Source organism: Schistocerca serialis, chromosome 3 (assembly GCF_023864345.2).
Source record: "Schistocerca serialis cubense isolate TAMUIC-IGC-003099 chromosome 3, iqSchSeri2.2, whole genome shotgun sequence".
NCBI lineage: Eukaryota > Metazoa > Arthropoda > Insecta > Orthoptera > Acrididae > Schistocerca > Schistocerca serialis.
The window spans coordinates 866598554-866620711 of record NC_064640.1 but is presented as its reverse complement, the minus strand read 5'-3'; the positions used below and the strand labels follow the sequence as shown (position 1 = coordinate 866620711).

At 43.7% G+C, this 22158-nt stretch overlaps 1 protein-coding gene across 2 annotated transcripts in view; it reads left to right on the top strand.

Annotated features, from left to right (window-relative positions):
* The window catches only part of LOC126471007 (uncharacterized), a 131832-nt gene extending 110336 nt beyond the window's left edge, over positions 1 to 21496 (top strand). The window contains exon 6 of one of the 2 annotated variants that reach the window (XR_007586288.1): positions 21362 to 21488. Coding sequence is in view for 1 of the 2 variants with exons in the window: in XM_050099061.1 (XP_049955018.1) it covers positions 21362 to 21389 (28 nt within the window). In the remaining variant the exon portion in view is untranslated. Of the gene's footprint in view, positions 1 to 21361 lie in introns of both variants that reach the window. The other variant, XM_050099061.1, reaches the window with a different exon arrangement.
* Positions 21497 to 22158: the final 662 nt, after the last annotated feature.

Here is a 22158-nt window from a genome sequence, read left to right as displayed (position 1 = left end):
AGCTTTCAGACAATGAAAGGATCTGCATCAAACGGGACAAGCAATTAACACAACAACGCGTGTGTACACGGACACACACAAATTCTCCCAAACCACAAGCGAAGAGGGCAAAATATTCCCCCAGAAAAGCAACTAATCGCGTATCTTAACCTGCAAAGACAAGAAAAACACTACATGGAAGACATACTAAAGTGAACATTTACTGAAACTTCGTGACAGATTACAACAGTGCGCCGGACCGAGACTCGAACTCGGGACCTTGCCTGCGAAAGGCACACTCCGCTGCAGAGTGAAAACTTCATTCTGCAAATCTTTCCCAGGCTGTGGCTAAGCCATGTCTCCGCAATTTCCTTTCTTCCAGGAGTGCTAGTTCTGCAAGGTTTGCAGAAGGGCTTCTGCGAAGTTTGAAAGGCAGGAGACGAGGTACTGGCAGAATTGAAGCTGTGAGGAGAGGTCGTGAGTCGTGCTTGGGTAGCTCAGTCGGCTGAACACTTGCCCGCGAAAGGCAAGGTCCGGCTCACATTTTTAATCTGCCAGGAATTTTCATAACAACGCACACTCCGCTGCATAGTGAAAATCTCATTTTGTAAACACTTACTGGTTTCTCTATGATCGGACACACCGTCCCTTCCACATTGGCCATCTCGGCGAAGAAGTCATTTCTGACTTCAACCATATTTCAGTATGTTTAAAACGCAAACGTGGCCTTCGTCTGCATGCGTTATCTGGTTTACTATGAAATCAGGACTGCAGGCTGCGGTCTGGAGTAGGCACACGTAATTCTACACTACTGGTCATTAAAATTGCTACACTACGAAGATGACGTGCTACAGACGCGAAATTTAACCGACAGGAAGAAGATGCTGTGATATGCAAATGATTAGCTTTTCAGAGCATTCACACAAGGTTGGCGCTGGTGGTGGCACCTACAACGTGCTGACATGAGGAAAGTTTCCAACCGATTTCTCATACACAAACAGCAGTTGACCGACGTTGCCTGGTGAAACGTTGTTGTGATGCCTCGTGTAAGGAGGAGAAACGTGTAGCATCACGTTTCCGACTTTGATAAAGGTCGGATTGTAGCCTATCGCGATTGCGGTTTATTGTATCGTGACATTGCTGCTCGCGTTGGTCGAGATCCAATGACTGTTAGCACAATATGGAATCAGTGGGTTCAGGAAGGTAATACGGAACGCCGTGCCGTATCCCAACGGCCTCGTATCACTAACAGTCGAGTTGACAGGCATCTTATCCGCATGGCTGTAACGGATCGTATAGCCACGTCTCGATCCCTGAGTCAACAGATGGGGACGTTTGCAAGACAACAATCATCTGCACGAACAGTTCGACGACGTTTTCAGCAGCATGGACTATCAGCTCGGAGACCGTGCTGCGGTTACCCTTGACGCTGCATCACGGACAGGAGCGCCTGCGATGGTGTACTCAACGACGAACCTATGTGCACGAATGGCAAAACGTAATTTTTTCGGATGAATCCAGGTTCTGTTTACAGCATCTTGATGGTCGCATCCGTGTTTAGCGACATCGCGGTGAACGCACATTGGAAGCGTATATTCGTCATCGCCATACTGGCGTATCACCCGGCGTGATGGTATGGGGTGCCATTGGTTACACGTCTGGGTCACCTCTTCTTCGCATTGACGGCACTTTGAACAATGGACATTTCAGATGTGTAACGACTTGTGGCTCTATCCTTCATTCGATCCCTGCGAAACCCTACTTTTCAGCAGGATAATGCACGACCGCATGTTGCAGGTCCTGTACGGGCCTTTCTGGATACAGAAAATGTTCGACTGCTGTCCTGCCCAACACATTCTCCAGATCTCTCAGCAATTGAAAACGTGTGGTCAATGGTGGCCGAGCAACTGGCTCGTGACAATACGCCAGTCACTACTCTTGATGAACTGTGGTATCGTGTTGAAGCTGCATGAGCAGCTGTACCTGTACATGCCATCCAAGCTCTGTTTGACTCAATGCCCAGGCGTATCAAGGCCGTTACTATGGCCTGGGGTGGTTGTTCTGGGTACTGATTTCTCAGGATCTATGCACCCAAATTACGTGAAAATGTAATCACACGTTAGTTCTATTATAATATATTTGTCCAATGAATACCCGTTTATCATCTGCATTTCTTGTTGGTGTAGCAATTTCAATGGCCTGTAGTGTATTATTACCAACGGCTCCGTTTTCTCACTCCATCGGCGGCGCTAGCAATCCGTCACTTCTGAGGTGTCTCTTCCTCAAACTGCTGTGGCTTCCTGCTACACCACTTCACCTTTGAAGTATGGCTTCTATTGCCTTTACAATGTTCCTCTACATTCGTTTCCTCACGCTCGCTACTCCAACCGTTTTCGTATTGGCACGTGTCGTACGCAACACCCTCTCTCTTCTCATCACGCTTGGAAACTCCCAGGTCAAACACAATTAATCTGAAAGCCTCAACGTCGTTCTTTTGTATAACAATAAGCGTTCATTTTTAGTCTGTGGGCTCCGAGTATAATATAAATAATAACTGGCTCTGCTCACCGCTGTTATGCGGATGACCCACACCTCGGTTGTTTCCACAAATTTTCTCGACATACATATTGCGCGACTGGAAACTCGTCGCTGCAAGGGATGGTGTTTTAACAATGCTCAAGCCGTTGTGTTCCGCCGCCAAATCATATCACCTCATTGTTTCGGACTCAAAGCTGACGCTCGTTGCGCAGTTTGGTATTACTGGCAGCACCCCAACAATAACTTCGCCACTGAAGTGGCTACCAATAAAATTTAGTTGCACTCGGATAGACCAGGCTATTTTTAAATATGGCCACGCACGTTTCCAAACGTCGTTCCCCGCCTACACTGTACGTTAAAATTTTCCATAACGAGACGGAGTGTCTTTTTAAATGACCGCTCACATCTAGACACGGACCCCAAAGCCGTACTCACTTCTCTAGTACAGCCTCTCTCTATACCGTATAGTGCTGCTCTACTAGACTGTGAATCATTGCACACAATATTCACACTCTCAGATACTTTTAAAAGCGGCTCCGCCTTTCACGGTCGCTCAGTTTCTCTTTCCTAATTTTCAAAATCTCATTGTTTGCGCTCTGTCGTTTCCGAACTTGGCCGTTCCCCCAGATTTTGCACTCCTTGTGCAGGATCTTTATTCGTGCTTTCTAGCGTTTCCGTACCGGATAGTGCCACCCTATCAGACTGTGAATTCTCGCCCACAATATTCCTACTACAGGGACGCGCACTAAATGTGTTACCAATTGCTTCTTTCACAATTTACAACGCACACTAGATATCCCGCTGGGATCTCTACAGCAGTACCAGCAGAGCTTGGAAAAACAAATGAGTTACGAAATGACGTGTAATTCACGATACTGCCGCTAGGAGACTAGTAAGCAGCAATGGCTGACAATGGAAAACTGACGACACAGCAACGATCGGCAATTGTGTTACTTTTTCATGAAACGAAAAGCCTTGTTGTGACTCAGAGGGGTTTTCGACAACAGTTTAACACACAATGGGTCCCTTGCAAGAAGACCATCCACAGGTTGTACGATAAATTTGTACAGGAAGGAACAGAATTGGAAGCGAAGCGACCTCGGCCTAAGCCTGTTTGTTCGCCGGAGAATATTGAAGCGGTACGAGTTGCTGTACCGAGAAGTCCCGGGAAATCGTATAGAAAGGCAGCAGTGCAACTGGGACGCTCCGTTCAACGCATTCTTAAAAGTGACCTCCATATGTACCCATACAAGATGACCTGTGCACAGAAGCTCACTGAAGAACACAAGCAGCAGAGACTACTGTTTGCTCAGTGGGCTGAGGATAGGGAAGAAACTCTCAACAACGTTTGGTTTTCAGACGAGGCGCATTTTCATTTAGACGGTGTGGTTAACAAACAAAATGTACGCTTTTGGGCCACTGAAAACCCACAAGTGCTTCATGAACGACATTATGCTCTGAGGATTACAGCATGGGCAGCAATTTCCAGTCACGGACTTATTGGACACTTTTTCTTTGAAGAAACTGAATAGCGAGAGTTATTTGAGCATGCTTCGCAATAGCTTTATTCCACAGCTTCTTGCTACTGCCTTGCCCTTCAACACGCAGTGGTTCATGCAAGATGGAGCAAGGCCACATACTGCGAACACTGTGTTGGAGTTTTTACACGAGCATTTCGACATGCGGATCATTTCACTCAGGTTTCCAGGTCGCTTTAATGACGGACAAAATTGGCCCCCCAATAGTCCAGACCTCAATCCATGTGGCTTTTTTCTTTGGGGATACCTAAAGGAAAAAATTTCCCGAAACGTCCACGTGATTTAATGGAGCTCAGAAGACCTATTCTTTAAGCTTGCAGTGAAATTACGGAAGACATGTGCTGTAGGGTAATCACTAACTTCATTGTTCGTTTGAAGGAAGTTAGGAAACGAAATGGTGGACATATTGAGCATGTGCTGAGTTAGAACAAATCTACATGGACCGCTCTTCGTTGTTGTATATGTTCCTTTCAGATTGTATTGACAATAAAGTTTATATTCAAAAACAAAATGGTAACACATTTCGTGCGCCACCCTGTATATGCTACTTTTACAAGCACCTCCGCCACTTGCAGTCGCTTAGTTCCTCTTTTCAAATTTTCCATATTGTGTTTCATTTAAACAAATTCTTCCATTCCAACGAATTGCACCAGCTCGGTCGCTACCGAGACTGGCCGTTCCTCGAGACTTTGCACACCTTGTACAAGTTCTTCACACGTGCCTTCAGTCGTTTGCGTCTCTTTGGTCTCGGCTTGGAGTAGCCTATCTTGGGCATCCCTGAGAGAAGTGAATACTTCTCCGCTGTAATTCTGCAATCTTCTCCCACAACTGCTTTCTTTCTTTCTTCGCTTTTTCCCTCTCTGCATCAGCTCTATCTGCTTTAGCATTTGCTCTATCTGCTTCAGCCCGACGCCTACTGCTTCTGCTTTTGCGTCACTTTCTCCCGTTCTCTTTAGCCATTATTTAACTCACAGCGGCATGTCTCCCACAGTTTCAGAAATCGAACTATTCGGCATAATGTCCGTTTCGCTTTCGTCAGCTTGATCACTTTCACTCTGCTCATAAATCTGTTTGCTTCCCTGGGTTTCAGACACGGTAATTGTTGCTACTGCCCCCTCCTCAGGAAATTAAACATAATTTGTACCGTATGTACTGGACTTTTGTCTCGCGTAATTTTCCTAGTCTCAATCGAACTAGTATGATTTCCCCTCTCCATACTGTAGAAGGATGTGAATTCAATTTATTGCTCGACGAACAGACAAGTCGATCAGTACCTTAGGGCCTTCCGAGGCCTGTAAGGACGGAGAGAGAGAGAGAAAGAAGGAGAATTTAAAAAATGCAAAAATAGATTGCCACGCGCTACAATTCCCGTGGCATATATGGCAGTTTCTAACTCCGACTGACGCGGAACATTTTTGAATTTAACTCCCAGGCGACTCCCGTTGGTGATTACAATATTACTGCTACCGCACGGGACTTAGAAAACGAAACGCCAGAATAGTTCTGGATCTGCTTGGCAAAGAACCCACAATATTCCCCAAGCCGATAAAAACTGACACCCACAGCCACGACCGAAATGGTCATCAGCGATCACTCAACACAACACTGAAGAAGTTCACAACCAGATAATAAGCATAGTCATACTTACGATCAGCAAGGCGAGAGACGACGCAATGACGCAACATAAATATTGTTCGTATAAGCTACCAACGTCTAACGTAGCAGGTACTTTCACAGTCAAAAATACGACTTAAAAACACCAATTAAAGTCGCTTCCTATGCGACTGTTCAGATTTTATCTTTGCCAACATAAGATGAACGATAAAAAAGCTTATTCCGCCACTGAGGTAGAACTGTAGTCAGCTGTAGGTCCGTCCTCTGTCAACGCGTTCAGCCTCGAAACACCTCGAAGCCTACGACTCCTGTTTAGCACATTTTAGCGGCTTTGTGACCGCAGACCCGTCACTTACCCTAACACATACAATATTGCTACGATAGTACTACACACTGATTCCTACAGTACCCACTCTCTAGTATCGATTCTTCAAATAATTTCATGAGCGTGCTATCTCTTCACAAACATGTGGACTACTTTTGTTTCTCCCAACTTTCAACGCCTGAGACGAGTCCAACCGCCTATTGCTAAGGGGTGTCTGCCCCCACACACTGTGTCTTACTTTTAATTTTTTCTGGTGGTCAAGGAAAAGCCGCTACAGTTGCTTTTTTAGTACTTTATGAAGCTCACACAACCTGTTTCGGCCTTTATATTAGGCCAATATCAAGTGTACCTGAATATGCCCAATGTTAAGACATACGCTCTAAGAAGAAGAAGAAGAAGAAAAAGACGCACCATGAAGGAATTATCCAAATGGGACGGAAATCTGTAGTTGTGATGTACATGTACAGACAAACAAATGATATAGTTTCAGAAAAATTGGAGGATTTATTCAAGAAATGGAAATGAGCGTTTGTCGCCATTGGCCGGGAGGCCCCTTGCGGGGCAGGTCCGGCCGCCTTGGTGCAGGTCTTATTATATTCGACTCCACATTCGCCTTGGTGCAGGTATTACTACTTTCGACGCCACTTTGGGCGACCTGCGCGCCGGATGGGGATGAAATTATGATGAAGACAACACAACACCCAGTCCCTGAGCGGAAATCGCCGACCCAGCCGGGAATCGAACCCGGGCCCGTAGGACGGCAATCCGTCACGCTGACCACTCAGCTATCGGGGCGGACTATTCAAGAGAAAGATCTTCACAAACTGAGCAAGTCTACAGCGCGTTGGCCTACCTCTGGCTCTTATGCAAGCAGTTATACGGTTTGGCATTAATTGATAGACTTGTTGGATGTTCTCTTGAGGGACATCGTGCCAAATTCTGTCCAACTGCCACATTAGATCGTCAAAATCAAGAGATGGTTGGTAGGGCTTGCCCCTGATGCCCCATAACATTCTTAACTGGGGAGATATCCGACGACCTTGCTGGCCAAAGGTAGGGCTTGGCAAGCGCAAAGACTAGCAGTAGAAACTCTCGTCGTGTACGGGCGGGCATTATCTTGCTCAAAATATAAGCCCAGGATGGTTTGCCATGACTGGCAAGAAAACAGGATGTACACTACTGGCCATTAAAATTGCTACACCACGAAGATGACGTGCTACAGACGCGAAATTTAACCGACAGGAAGAAGATGCTGTGATATGCAAATGATCAGCTTTTCAGACCATTCACACAAAATTGGCGCCGGTGGCGACACCTACAACGTGCTGACATGAGAAAAGTTTCCAACCGATTTCTCATATACAAACAGCAGTTGACCGGCGTTGCCTGGTGAAACGCTGTTGTGATGCCTCGTGTAAGAAGGAGAAATGCGTACCATCATGTTTCAGACTTTGATAAAGGTCGGATTGTAGCCTATCGCGATTGCGGTTTATCGTATCGCGACATTGCTGCTCGCGTTGGTCGAGATCCAACAACTGTTAGCAGAATAAGGAATAGGTGGGTTCGGGAGGGTAATACGGAACGCCGTGCTGGATCCCAACGGCGCCGTATCACTAGCAGTCGAGATGACAGGCATCTTATCCGCATGGCTGTAACGGATCGTGCAGCCACGTCTCGATCCCTGAGTCAACAGATGGGGACGTTTGCAAGACAACAACCATCTGCACGAACAGTTCGACGACGTTTGCAGCAGCATGGACTATCAGCTCGGAGACCATGGCTGCGGCTACCCTTGACGCTGCATCACAGACAGGAGCGCCTGCGATGGTGTACTCAACGACGAACCTGGGTGCACGAATGGCAAAGCGTCATTTTTTCGGATGAATCAAGTTTCTGTTTCGACCACCTCTTGACGACACTTTTAACAGTGGACGTTACATTTCAGATGTGTTACAACCCGTGGCTCTACCCTTCATTCGATCCCTACGAAACCCTACCTTTCAGCAGGATAATGCACGATCGCATGTTGCAGGTCCTGTACGGGCCTTTCTGGATACAGAAAATATTCGACTGCTGCACTGGCCAGCACATTCTCCAGATCTCTCACCAATTGAAAATGTCTGTTCAATGGTGGCCGAGCAACTGGCGCTTCACAACACGTCACTACTCTTGATGAACTGTGGTATCGTGTTGAAGCTGCATGGGCAGCTGTACCTGTACACGCCATCCAAGCTCTGTTTGACTCAATGCCCAGGCGTATCAATGCCGTTATTACGGCCAGAGGTGGTTGTTCTGGGTACTGATTTCTCAGGCTCTATGCACCCAAATTGCGTGACAATGTAATCACATGTCAGTTCTAGTATAATATATTTGTCCAATGAATACCCGTTTATCATCTGCATTTCTTCTTGGTGTAGCAATTGTAATGGCCAGTAGTGTAGAATATCGCCGACTTACCGCTGTGCTGTAAGGCTGCCGCAGATGACAACAAAAGGGATCCTGCTATTAAAATAAATGGCATCCCAGATCATCGCTCGTGGTTTTCTGGCCATATGGCAAGCGACAGTCGTACTGGTATCCCACCACTGTCGGGGGCGTCTCCAGACAAGTCTTTGACCAGCAACCTCACTGACTGGAGTAGAATTCTCTTCAACGATGACACCCGCTTCGAACGGAGCCCCGATGTATAATATACACGCCGAAATCGGTTGTGTGAAATTCATAAAATTTTAAAAAAGCAACTGGAATGGCAATTTATAAATTGAACAACAGCTGCGGAATCAACATCATCCAGACAGTTTCTGTTAGTATCACTTCCGCCGCAACCACAGAACCATGTTAAGCTTTGCTTCTGCCCCACCACAGGAGACGCATTTTTACCAGGTGCTCGGCGGCTCTCAGCGCTACAATGGTCGGGTGTGTGTGTCACACACTCCAGAGAATTCTGATGTATTCAGTCAATTAAAATTCAAATGTCTACCGGTCCACAGGTGGGATTAGCATGCGATTTGCACCAATCAGTATTAAAGTAAACAGAACGCATATTTAGAGTTAGGAAGTGGGTGTGTCAATGAGACGAGGTGCTACTGATCGTTTGCTCTGCGACAGAATATACAATATCGACAGTTAGTGTCATTTTGTAGTATTCCCTACCAGGTCTGTTAGACGTTAAAAAAGGGGACTATAATTCATTGCTTGCAGCTGACAATGACGTAAAACATGGTATCTTCATAATAAATATTTGATACACATGTTACCAGTCTACATCAGCTCAATCGGCCACTAAGAACACATCCACCATTAACTACGAAAATCAATTCTCAACTGCTTAGAAGAAGTTTAGTCCAAATTAAAGTTACTGAAAGAAAAAGAAAATATTTACTAATGTGTGTACCAGCAGTGAAGTAACAGTTAGTATGGCAGAATTATATAATCAAGAAAGGCCGTACTGTGATGGTGTTAACAGTTCATCAACTTCACGATGTCATTTCAGTGCTGTGTTAGGCGAGTCGACTCCAGCAGATATGCTACCTGCTAACTTCCTAACTGCTCGGCACCTGTTAATTCCTTCTGAAAAAGAGTTCGGAAAAGAGTGGACATAGCGCTCTCAGCATTTGCGGTAGGGAATAAAGACGTAAATTAAGACTCGCTTGTATTTCTATGCGCGAAGTCAACTGCATTCAAGAAAATGCGCTAACAGTAAAGTAGCTCACTGTTTATTGACAGTGTCTAAATATCGGTAATAGGCGCTTCGGTGGGACGAACTATTGCCACATAACATGGATATTCTGTATCTATGAAATTCGTATTGAACAAGACAGTGCTTACCATTTGTTAACTCCCACTGAATGCCAAGCCGTCTGAAGTCACATTACCAATAATTCATTAGGTTAGTGCGTAAGTTCGTAGCGTTTTTGTTTCACATGTTGGTATTCTGGTTGCTATGGGTTTATTTATCGATTGTTATTTTTATTTATAGTTCACTGTTCCTATTTGAGTTTACATATCGTCATTTGGAGATAGTGACTGGAGCTGTGGACGCTAGAAAATGGAGTCTCATGTGGAGAAATCGGAACATTTCCGACATATCCTTCTGCTTGAGTTCAATAGAGGAGTGACAGCAGCGGAGACAACCAGAACCATTTGCCCCATGTATGGGGATAATGCCATTAGACAGAGAACAGCAAGAAAACGATTTTCTCGTTTTAACGAGGATCGTTTTGACATTAGTGACTCAACACGTTCAGAAAGACCTTTGGGGTTTGCTGAAGAACGTTTAAACGCATTAATCCACAATGATCCATGTCAGCGTACACGAGAACTGGCAAGGGTGATGAACTGTGATCATTCTACCATCGTGCGACATTTTCATTCAATGGGAAAGGTTCAGAAATCGGATTTGTGGGTACTGCAAGCTCTAAGCCAAGATCACAAAAATGGCTCTGAGCACTATGCGTCTTAACTTCTGAGGTCATCAGTCGCCTAGAACTTAGAACTAATTAAACCTAACTAACCTAAGGACATCACACACACCCATGCCCGAGGCAGGATTCGAACCTGCGACCGTAGCGGTCGCTCGATTCCGGACTGTAGCGCCTAGAACCGCACGGCCACTCCGACCGGCCCAACATCACAAAAACCAGCGGGTGGATATACAGGGTGTTACAAAAAGGTACGGCAAAACTTTCAGGAAACATTCCTCACACACAAATAAAGAAAAGATGTTATGTGGACATGTGTCCGGAAACGCTTAATTTCCATGTTAGAGCTCATTTAATTTCGTCAGTATGTACTAAACTTCCTCGATTCACCGCCAGTTGGCCCAATTGAAGGAAGGTAATGTTGACTTCGGTGCTTGTGTTGACATGCGACCCATTGCTCTACACCAAGCACATCAGTACGTAGCATCAAGAGGTTTGTGTTTACCACGAACGTGGTTTTGCAGTCAGTGCAACGTTTACAAATGCGGAGTTGGCAGATGCCCATTTGATGTATGGATTAGTACGGGGCAATAGCCGTGGCGCGGTACGTTTGTATCGAGACAGATTTCCAGAACGAAGGTGTCCCGACAGGAAGACGTTCGAAGCAATTGATCGGCGTCTTAGGGAGCACGGAACATTCCAGCCTATGGCTCGCGACTGGGGAAGACTTATAACGACGAGGACACCTGCAATGGACGAGGCAATTCTTCGTGCAGTTGACGATAACCCTAATGTCAGCGCCAGAGAAGTTGCTGCTGTACAAGGTAACGTTGATCACGTCACTGTATGGAGAGTGCTACGGGAGAACCAGTTGTTTCCGTACCATGTACAGCGTGTGCAGGCACTATCAGCAGCTGATTGGCCTCCACGGGTACACTTCTGCGAATGGTTCATCCAACAACGTGTCAATCCTCATTTCAGTGCAAATGCTCTCTTCACGGATGAGGCTTCATTCCAACGTGATCAAACTGTAAATTTTCACAATCAACATGTGTGGGCTGACGAGAATCCGCACGCAATTGTGCAATCACGTCATCAACACAGATTTTCTGTGAACGTTTGGACAGGCATTGTTGGTGATGTCTTGATTGGGCCCCATGTTCTTCCACCTACTCTCAATGGAGCACGTTATCATGATTTCATACGGTGTACTCTACCTGTGCTGCTAGAACATGTGCCTTTACAAGTACGACACAACATGTGGTTCATGCACGATGGAGCTCCTGCACATTTCAGTCGAAGTGTTCGCACGCTTCTCAACAACAGATTCGGTGACCGATGGATTGGTAGAGGCGGACCAATTCCGTGGCCTCCACGCTCTCCTGACCTCAACCCTCTTGACTTTCTTTTATGGGGGCATTTGAAAGCTCTTGTCTACGCAACCCCGGTACCAAATGTAGAGACTCTTCGTGCTCGTATTATGGACGTCCGTGGTACAATATACCATTCTCCAGGGCTGCATCAGCGCATCACGGATTCCATGCGACGGAGGGTGGATGCGTGTATCCTCGCTAACGGAGGATATTTTGAACATTTCCTGTAACATAGTGTTTGAAGTCACGCTGGTATGTTCTGTTGCTGTGTGTTTCCATTCCATGATTAATGTGATTTGAAGAGAAGTAATAAAATGAGCTCTAACATGGAAAGTAAGCGTTTCCAGACACATGTCCACGTAACATATTTTCTTTCTTTGTGTGTGAGGAATGTATCCTGAAAGTTTGGCCTACCTTTTTGTAACTCCCTGTATGTGCATTTCTCCTTGCTAGTCATCAGTTGGCTCGTGAATAACTCCGACACCTGTATCGTTACTGGCGACGAAAAATGGTGTCTTTATGCTAACATAAGGAAAAGAAAGGAATGGTTGAGCCTAAACAAAGGAACAAATCCACGTACAAGGACCTGCTCGCATCCACAAACGATAAGGTTATGCATCTGGTGTAGTATGAATTGCTTCCCCGAGGTATAACCATCACTGCTGATATTTATTGTCAACAACTGAAACGTCTTGCAGACGCAATCCGTAAAGAGCGACCAGGAAGACCGTGAAGTGATGCTACTCAACGATAACCCCCGACCGCATTCTTCTACACTGAGAACACTCTACTGAAGTTAAGTTGGGATGTCATTCCACACCCACTTGATCCACCTGATCATGCGCTCTCTTATCTTCACATTTTCCGCTCGCTATCGAACAACCTTCATGGAACTTTCTTTCCGGATGAAAATGCGCTCCGAAAACGGCTCGACGAGTTCTTCGACTCAAAACCACGTGATTTCTATATTCGCGGAATCGAAAAGTTACCCCAGCGTTCGCAGACTTGTAAATAGTGAAGGAGAATATACCGGGTGATCAAAAAGTCAGTATAAATATGAAAATAAACCACGGAATAATGTAGATAGAGAGTTAAAAATTGACACACATGCTTGGAATGACATGGGGTTTTATTAGAACCAAAAAAAAAAAAGTTCACAAAATGTCCGACAGATGCGCGTCGTTTGGTGATGATCGTATGCTCAGCCTCCACTTTCGTCATGCTTGGCCTCCCAGGTCCCCAGACCTCATTGGCTTTGGCGTTACTTGAAGTCGCAAGTGTATCGTGATCGACCGACATCTCTAGGGATGCTGAAAGAAAACATCCGACGCCAATGCCTCACCATAACTCCGGACATGCTTTACAGTGCTGTTCACAACATTATTCCCCGACTACAGCTATTGTTGAGGAATGATGGTGGACATATTGAGCATTTCCTGTAAAGAACATCATCTTTGCTTTGTTTTACTTTGTGATGCTAATTATTGCTATTCTGATCAGATGAAGCGCCATCTGGCGAACATTTTGTCTACTTTTGTATTTTTTTGGTTCTAATAAAACCCCATGTCATACCAAGCGTGTGTGTCAATTTGTACCTCTCTATCTACATTATTCCGTGATTTATTCAGTTTTCAAATTTATACTGACTTTTTGATCACCCGGTACTACCGATGACTAATGTCTTTGTTATGTGTACCTGTTGCTTTCATTAAACTTAAGGAAACACGCTACGAGCTTATGCACCAATCTAATAATTCGCCCTGTATTCTATTACAAAAAAATGGCGTGACGGAAATTTAACTACAGGACTTCACATCAGCCAATCAGGTAATGATTTTCCATAAATGCTTCCTAATACAGGATAAATGAGGTTAATCACCACAGGAGGTAGATAAAATTTGCGCATTGGGGATAAGTTTAACGAACTTGGTTGATTCCAAATTGACATTTATTTAAAAACTGGAGTAGACTCTTCAACTTCAGATAACAGTTAACATTAAAAAATCCTAACACTATATTTCTGTAAGGGGAAGCCGTTTGTCACACAGGGAGGCCAAAAAAATGTATCCACTGTTTAAAAGTCCATAACTTGCAAACTAATTTACGGAGTTGTCTCATTTTTGGTGAAAGTGTAGCTTAAAGTCCGACTTAAAGATATCACTGTAGGTGTTCGAAATGGTCACCATTGACATCCACAGACAACCGATGCCGCCGAACTGCAGCACTAACTACTGACTGCAACGTGTTCAGTTGGATATTTGCACATAAATGTACGATGGATTCTCGAAGTTCATCCAATGTGCGTGGCTTTTGTCGATAACGACGTCCTTTAGTGTTCCCCACAGGTAAAAGTCCAGAGGAGTTAGGTCTGGGGAACGTGGTGGGTACTGCACAGCACCTTTACGGCCTATCCATCTTCCTGGTAGATTTTCGTCGAGATATGCCCTAACACGATTTTATAGTGAGCTGGGGCACCATATTGTTGAAAGTAAACTCTTCCGTCTCCATACAAGTCTCAGATGGCAGGTAAAATGGATGTCTGAAGCTTCTGAAGGTACACCTCACCGGTAACTGTGCCGTCAAAGAAGAATGGCCCAATCAAGCCCCGGTAAGACAACTCACACCACACATTTACTCTGTCTACATAGTCGTTCAGATTTTCTGCGGCCCAATGGATGAAATTGTGGCGATTTACTGTACCATTGAGTTTGAACTGTGCTTCATCAGACCACACAATCGTCTCTGCAAACTCTTCATCGTTGCGCACCATGTTAGTAAACCACTCGCAGTACTCCATTCTACGATCTGGGCCGTCCTCGTTCATTGCGTGTAGCAGTCGTGGGATGTAGCACTTCCACTTTGCTGTCTTCAAAATTCGCCGAACACTTGAGCGACTCACTCCAGTTTCACAGGCATACTGTCTCACAGACTGCTGTGGAGAGCGAGTGAATTGTTGTAACACACGACGGGAGTTAACTGGACTTGTTACTGTTACAGGTCGTCCGGATCGTTGTTTGTGTACATCTTTAACACAGCCTTCGGCTTCAAATTTGTCTCGAATGCGACGAATGGTTAAACGTGTCGGTGGCTCTGTTTGATACTCATTTCGCCATTGCCGTTGAACTTCATTAATGTTTTCGTACTTAAAATACCACTTCAAAACTGACTTCTTTTCTTCGTCTGTAAGCCGTCCGCCAGCCATGTTTACTCGAGTAACTAGGTGCAACTAAGAACAAAACACTATCTGGCGACTGTCATCTGACAAAACAAAACAACGCAATGCAACGCTTGTGTGGCGATTGCCGGAACTACAAACTATTACACTACCAAAGATGAGACAACACCGTCAATTAGTTTGCCAGTTATCGACTTTTAAACAGTGGATACATTTTTTTGGACCCCTCTGTATTAATCATCATTACTCAAAAGAACGCAACGTGGACGCGCATGTGCTCACACACAAAGATTCACCATTTTTCACTAAAGGTTGAGTCATCAAAACTGGCATGTGACTTCCAGCGAACACCACAATACTTCATCGGGATCATGACGCATGAGGTGAATCATGAATGGATAAAGAACAAAGCCGCCCCCATCTGAATCTAGTCAAGTGACAGCAAAATTGTCACTCATGAGAACCCTATAACACAGTGTGTTTGAAAAAGAGCTCCCTAATTTTAATGTATCCTAGAATCTGTACAAATTGACATACACTATTCTAGTTTGTGGTGTTTGATTCATCAACTCTCCAAGTTTGGTGGCTTCCCTGTAGTTGGCACGTCTGCTTGACCTTGAGACGGCAGCAGTGCTGTTGTTTTCCTCTGTTCCCTCAGTTCAGTCCAGGCGTGGGTACAGTGCAGTGCAGAGCAACTCAGCAACAATGTGTAATCCGCAACAGAAAGCGAAGTGTGTTGTCTGGGTTGTGAAAACTGAGTCGGTTATAACAGTGCAATGTAATTTTAGACGTCAGCATGGTGGTGAAACACTACAGCAAATACTATCCGTTATTGGCTAAAGTCTTTCAAGGAAACTGGTTGCGTTTTAAAATCAAAATCACCAGGTAGACTGAGAAGTTGTGAAGACATTGTTGAAGAGATCCGTATTTCGTGTGTTCGGTGCCCGAAGAAGTCTTTGCCAGACGTAATCTACAATTAGGAGTGCCTAAAGGTACTGTGTATGATGTTGCGAGTAAAAGACTTTAAGTTGCACACCTACAAATTGAACTGTTACATGAAATAAAACCCACTGATAAAATCAAAAGGTATGAGTTTGCTGTTGATTTTCCACACAGAGTTCATGTTGATGTCAATTTTTTAAAAGAGATTCTCTTTTATGATCAGGCTCATTTCATGTCAGTGAAGCTGTTAATCTTAATAACTGCAGAATTGGGGAGTGGGGGAGGGGGGGGTGGGGGGGGGGGGCAGAACATCCACATGAAGTTATTCAACATGACTCTCCCAAAATCAATGTCTGGTGCAGTATGATGGATGATTGTGTGATTGGTCCTTTCATTTTTGTAGGAAAAGTAATAAACGGAGATGTTTACTGTGAAATGTTGACAGAGTATGTCTTTCCCCAAATAGACAGTTACACCTGAAATGTTGGTGAACACGTAGCGAGAAATGGAATATCGTCTCAACGTGTGCAGGACTACACATGGATCCCACGTTGCAGTCTACTAACATTAAACAAAACTTGAAGAAATTCTCTTTCATGATATGTACTCATTGATGTAATTATTCATTAATTTGCCCATTAAATTAAAACTAGGGAGTTCTTTTTCAAACACCATGTACTTCTGAGACAAGACTTTAAAAATTATAGAAAATTCCTAACACGAAAAAACTGAACTCCCATCCAAAATCACCTTCTAAGTGTACATATAAGTGGCACAAGATACTCATCAGACACCAGCACAGCGGATACTACTGTGCACAAAATCCAGTCTGCTTAACCTTCGTGCACAGAGACAGAAAGAAACTGGGAGGGGGTGAACTGACCTCTCGACACAACGGATTTTTCAGCAGTAACAGGTGTCTACTCCAAACAGAAGGTGGGAGAAGCAATGCCTGGTTCCTTCGCTCAAAATTTTCCATAGGCTCAACATCTACAATTTGAGCAAGCTCTTGCCTTGCGCATGCATCTGAGGAGACAAATCGCGTGGCCATACGATTAAGAATGTCTACATCTACATCTACATTTATACTCCTCAAGCCACCCAACGGTGTGTGGCGGAGGGCACTTTGCGTGCCACTGTCATTACCTACCTTTCCTGTTCCAGTCGCGTATGGTTCGCGGGAAGAACGACTGCCGGAAAGCTTCCGTGCATGCTCGAATCTCTCTAATTTTACATTCGTGATCTCCTCGGGAGGTATAAGTAGGGGGAGCAATATATTCGATACCTCATCCAGAAACACACCCTCTCGAAACCTGGACAGCAAGCTACACTGCGATGCAGAGGGCCTCTCTTGCAGAGTCTGCCACTTGAGTTTGCTAAACATCTCCGTAACGCTATCACGCTTACCAAATAACCCTGTGACGAAACGCGCCGCTCTTCTTTGGATCTTCTCTATCTTCTCCGTCAACCCGACCTGGTACGGATCCCACACTGATGAGCAATACTCAAGTATAGGTCGAACGAGTGTTTTGTAAGCCACCTCCTTTGTTTATGGACTACATTTTCTAAGGACTCTCCCAATGAATCTCAACCTGGCACCTGCATTACCAACAATTAATTTTATACGATCATTCCACTTCAAATCGTTCTGCACGCATACTCCCAGATATTTTACAGAAGTAACTGCTACCAGTGTTTGTTCCGCTATCATATAATCATACAATAAAGGATCCTTCTTTCTATGTATTCGCAATACATTACATTTGTCTATGTTAAGGGTCAGCTGCCACTCTCTGCACCAAATGCCTATCCGCTGCAGATCTTCCTGCATTTCGCTCAATTTTCTAATGCTGCAACTTCTCTGTATACTAAAGCATCATCCGCGAAAAGCTGTATGGAACTTCCGACACTATCTACTAGGTCATTTATATATATTGTGAAAAGCAATGGTCCCATAACACTCCCCTGTGGCACTCCAGAGGCTACTTTAACGTCTGTAGACGTGTCTCCATTGATAACAACATGCTGTGTTCTGTTTGCTAAAAACTCTTCAATCCAGCCACACAGCTGGTCTGATATTCCGTAGGCTCTTACTTTGTTTATCAGGCGACAGTGTGGAACTGTATCGAACGCCTTCCGGAAGTCAAGGAAAATGGCATCTACCTGGGAGCCTGTATCTAATATTTTTCTGGGTCTCATGAACCAATAGAGCGAGTTGGGTCTCACACGATCGCTGTTTCCGGGATCTATGTTGATTCCTACAGAGTAGATTCTGGGTTTCCAGAAATGACATGATACGCGAGCAAAAAACATGTTCTAAAATTCTACAACAGATCGACGTCAGAAATATAGGTCTATAGTTTTGCGCATCTGCTCGACGACCCTTCTTGAAGACTGGGACTACCTGTGCTCTTTTCCAATCATTTGGAACCTTCCGTTCCTCTAGAGACTTGCGGTACACGGCTGTTAGAAGGGGGCAAGTTCTTTAGCGTACTCTGTGTAGAATGTCCGGGCAGATAAACGCTCCCCCCCTCCCCCCCCCCCCCCCCCCCCACCAGTCAGGCCTTCCGAGCCACCTTCGTAAAATTAGACGACCATTCGCAGGCCCTGTTACAAAGCAGAACTAAAAACGTCCACCTGAATTCACCAATGTGTATACGTTTGCAATTACCCCCACATTCATACAAACTAGCAGTCGTCTATCTTTAGGATCATCCATGTACATTTAACAGAGGCACATAGAGTGCTGAATATCAAACGTAATAAAAATGATAACAGAACTCAATCAGTTCTGTTCCCGGAGTCATCTTCTCTCCTCGCATGCTACAAACATGAGAAAACACAAGCAGAGAAACGGCACTGTGCAGAACTTGATAAAACTACAAAATCACACGGATGGTGGATTGACTGGCGCCTTTCAACATTACCGGAACAATTAACCATCACTACACAGTTAAAACGCCCCTTCTAAAATTAGTATCTTTGACGAACTAGGGTGACTTTAAAGATGGTGTCGGTACACTTCAACTACGTTGTTGTATGAACGGCAGCCATGATTCTCCTCGAGACTTTACCGCAGTGTTGTTCTCTCCCCCCACCCCCCACCCCCGCAGATGCCACGCTCCTTCCCTGGTCTGGTTCAACAACCGCCAGTGACCGAAAAGAAGTATTTCTGCAGCGTTAGTTCCACAACCACCACAATCCTCTAAGAAGCGTTATGATTGTTTCTTTTATGCACTGCTCATTTTCTTCAACATATTAATCCCTAGCTGCTTCATGCTCATACAATTTATTGTTTTTGTTGTATTACTACTATCGTATCTATTATTGCTCAACAATTTATGGAATGTTGATAAACAATTCGAAAGTTTACGTTGTCCTTCTAATGTCCCCACCAGTGACCCGTTTCTTCTTGGGCTAAGTGGATCTCTCCCCTGCATTTCTGCTAATTATGCATGACATCTTAGAATACGTTCATCTTAGCACAAAATTAAGTGACGTTACGCATTATCAAGTAATTTAAATACTGAAAAATTTAATCCAAATCATGACAGAAACGCTACACACCCGCAAACAGTATGGAGCAATGTTCAGCTACTGAAATATTACGGTGCACTACATCCCGAGAATTGTCGAAGTTCGTAGTTGATTACCGATCTAGCGTTCCATTTATTTAAGCTTTTCGGGTTCTTAAACCATGTGAGATATCTGCTCCACGATATATGGCTTTTTAGAATGTAGTCCTCCTCACCAGCAAACAATTACTAGATTTTGAACTATGGCAACATAGCATTATATTATTAAGAGGCTGTGGAGGTGGTTTCTCACCCTGGCTGTGAATGACTGTGTTGGTTCGATGAAACTGTGCTTATTTTTCGAAAGCGTCCACTTTTAAGTTGATGAATTTCGTCCTTAAATTTTTCAGTGAGTAGACTGAATCTCTGAAGCGCGTTTCTGAAATGTCTAAAAAAATACCTATCTACAGTAGTTGTAACTTCACTGAACTCAAAACAATTTCTACCCACAAAGTTAGATATGTATAGGAAGATCTAGAAATTATACGTTGCCAGGTATTGTGAATATTGTGAAAATTCCAAAAATTAGTGCTTCAGATTACACAGTTTTCCCATTGCTAAGACTCCTTTTTGGGCTGGTGTTTTATATTAACAGTTTTGGGTGTGATTTCATAGGCACTTCTAATGGATATTACTTAGGGGCTACAAGCCAATCTTTCAGATAATAACTGAACTGTGATGGAAGGTCTGTTATGTTCCAGAATTATTTTTATCTGGTGGTCCAGCATAAAATTTATGACACGGAATTTCTTGTTGAATCGTTTGAACACACTCTCTCTCTCTATCTCTATCTCTCTTACTGCTTCCCAAAGTCCTGTTATCAAAATTAATCCGCAGATCAAGGTGACATTTGGCTTACATTGTGCCCAACAGGTACCAACATAAAAACAACGAAATTTTAGCACTTTCCTAGTTGACGGCTTATGCTCTGATTTTCGACATTTCTTGCTCCGTTGTGATGTACAGAATAGACACTGAACACAGAAAAATACCTTCACGTTTCAGTACGGTAAGTACGGTATGAATCTGGTACTACTCATTTACAGTGACATTATTTACTCTCGTCTGGCATGCAAGTGAACAAAGGAGCGGGATCATTTTGACCTGTTTCACAAAAGCGTGATCGCTCACATGGTAATACGTTTCAACTATGATTAATGTTCTGCAGTTTTCTTTAACTTCGTGTTGCTTACGTCTGTAGCAATTAGGAGATTTAAAGCAATTAGGTTCCTCTGTTAATTTTTAAGAAAATTATCGTTTCTGTTTTCGAATTACTGCTAGCAAGTCTGCTCCTTTTCGATCTCTTGTTAAAAACAAAATGTGATGTGGACAAGTGCACGTTCACAGAATGTGGCGTCACGTTTTGGCAGGCATTTGATGGATTGTTGATATTTTTATGTTTACTCACGCAACAACCTTTACGTTCATGAGTTCAGCAATTCATTATATTTGTCCCTTCTCCTTTTGATATGTCTACACCACACCACCGTGACACTACCAACGTAGAAGAAATGTTCGACACAGTTCGCAGCACAAAGTCACATATGTACATAACGGAAAATATAAAAAAGTACAGAACACTGCTCAAGGGTAAAATGTTGTATCAGGTCACTGATGATGCCTTTTCTTACTAATCAGCAGAATACATCTGGCGTAAAATGCTAATCTCTGTTAAGAGCTCCACCTTAATTGGGAGAAAAATAGTGAATTATACGGCGTAACTTTCCATTACCTAAGAGCAATAGAAATAACTGCGACTGTAATCTTTTGTTCTTTTATTCCAATACCAGCTCGTAGATATTTAAAATATTGCTGTGAAATGTGCCACTCGCTTTAAACTCAAGTACCCTGTTAATCCTAAAACACATCTTTCTTTTTCAGCAAGAAGCCATCTGGTGGTCTAAACTAGGACAGTCACTGGACCAAGAAACTTATTTGCACCATATTTACTCACTATCTCTGTACAATGTAATCTGAAATAATTCACAAATGCACAAATAAATTAAAGAATCAAAACTTGCATTATTGTACTATGCCACCCTTCAACCAACCTTCTTATGTAACAGAATTTCCAGCGATATACAGTACTATCTGGAACATAGCTGTTAACTAGTGCTATAAAAGAAGAATGGTATGATTCAATGACATCTGTAGTGCTATTTACTTCACACTAGATATGACTATAACAAATGTTTCTGTAATGGAAAAGTGTATCAGACTTTCGCTGTACGTTAAGTGGTCGCTAACATTCAATGCATAGAAATTAATTTGGAATATAGGTTCCACAGAAAATTTCATTTGATGTGAGATATACATGATTAAGTGTAGCTATATCCAATATTCTGAAGCTGGTGTATAGTGCCAAGGTGACAAGAAACCCTCGTAGTACGGATTAGTAAATTAATCTCTGCTTTCTAGAACAATATTTTATAAGAAAAACCCCACAGATTACATCAGTAACATGACATTTCTAAAAATAATAAGAGTATCAATTTAGGCGCTATGTAACTTTTCGTCTGACGAGCACAACTTCCCACCTAAAACACTAGAAGTTGAGAGGGCTTCTCAGATTACATATCACGGCGTTGCTAATTAGTGTTTCATTAGGAGTTTCAGACATTTTAGCGACAGGTGCACTAATTGAATGTGTGTGTAAGGGGCCTTTATTTTCCAAAGTC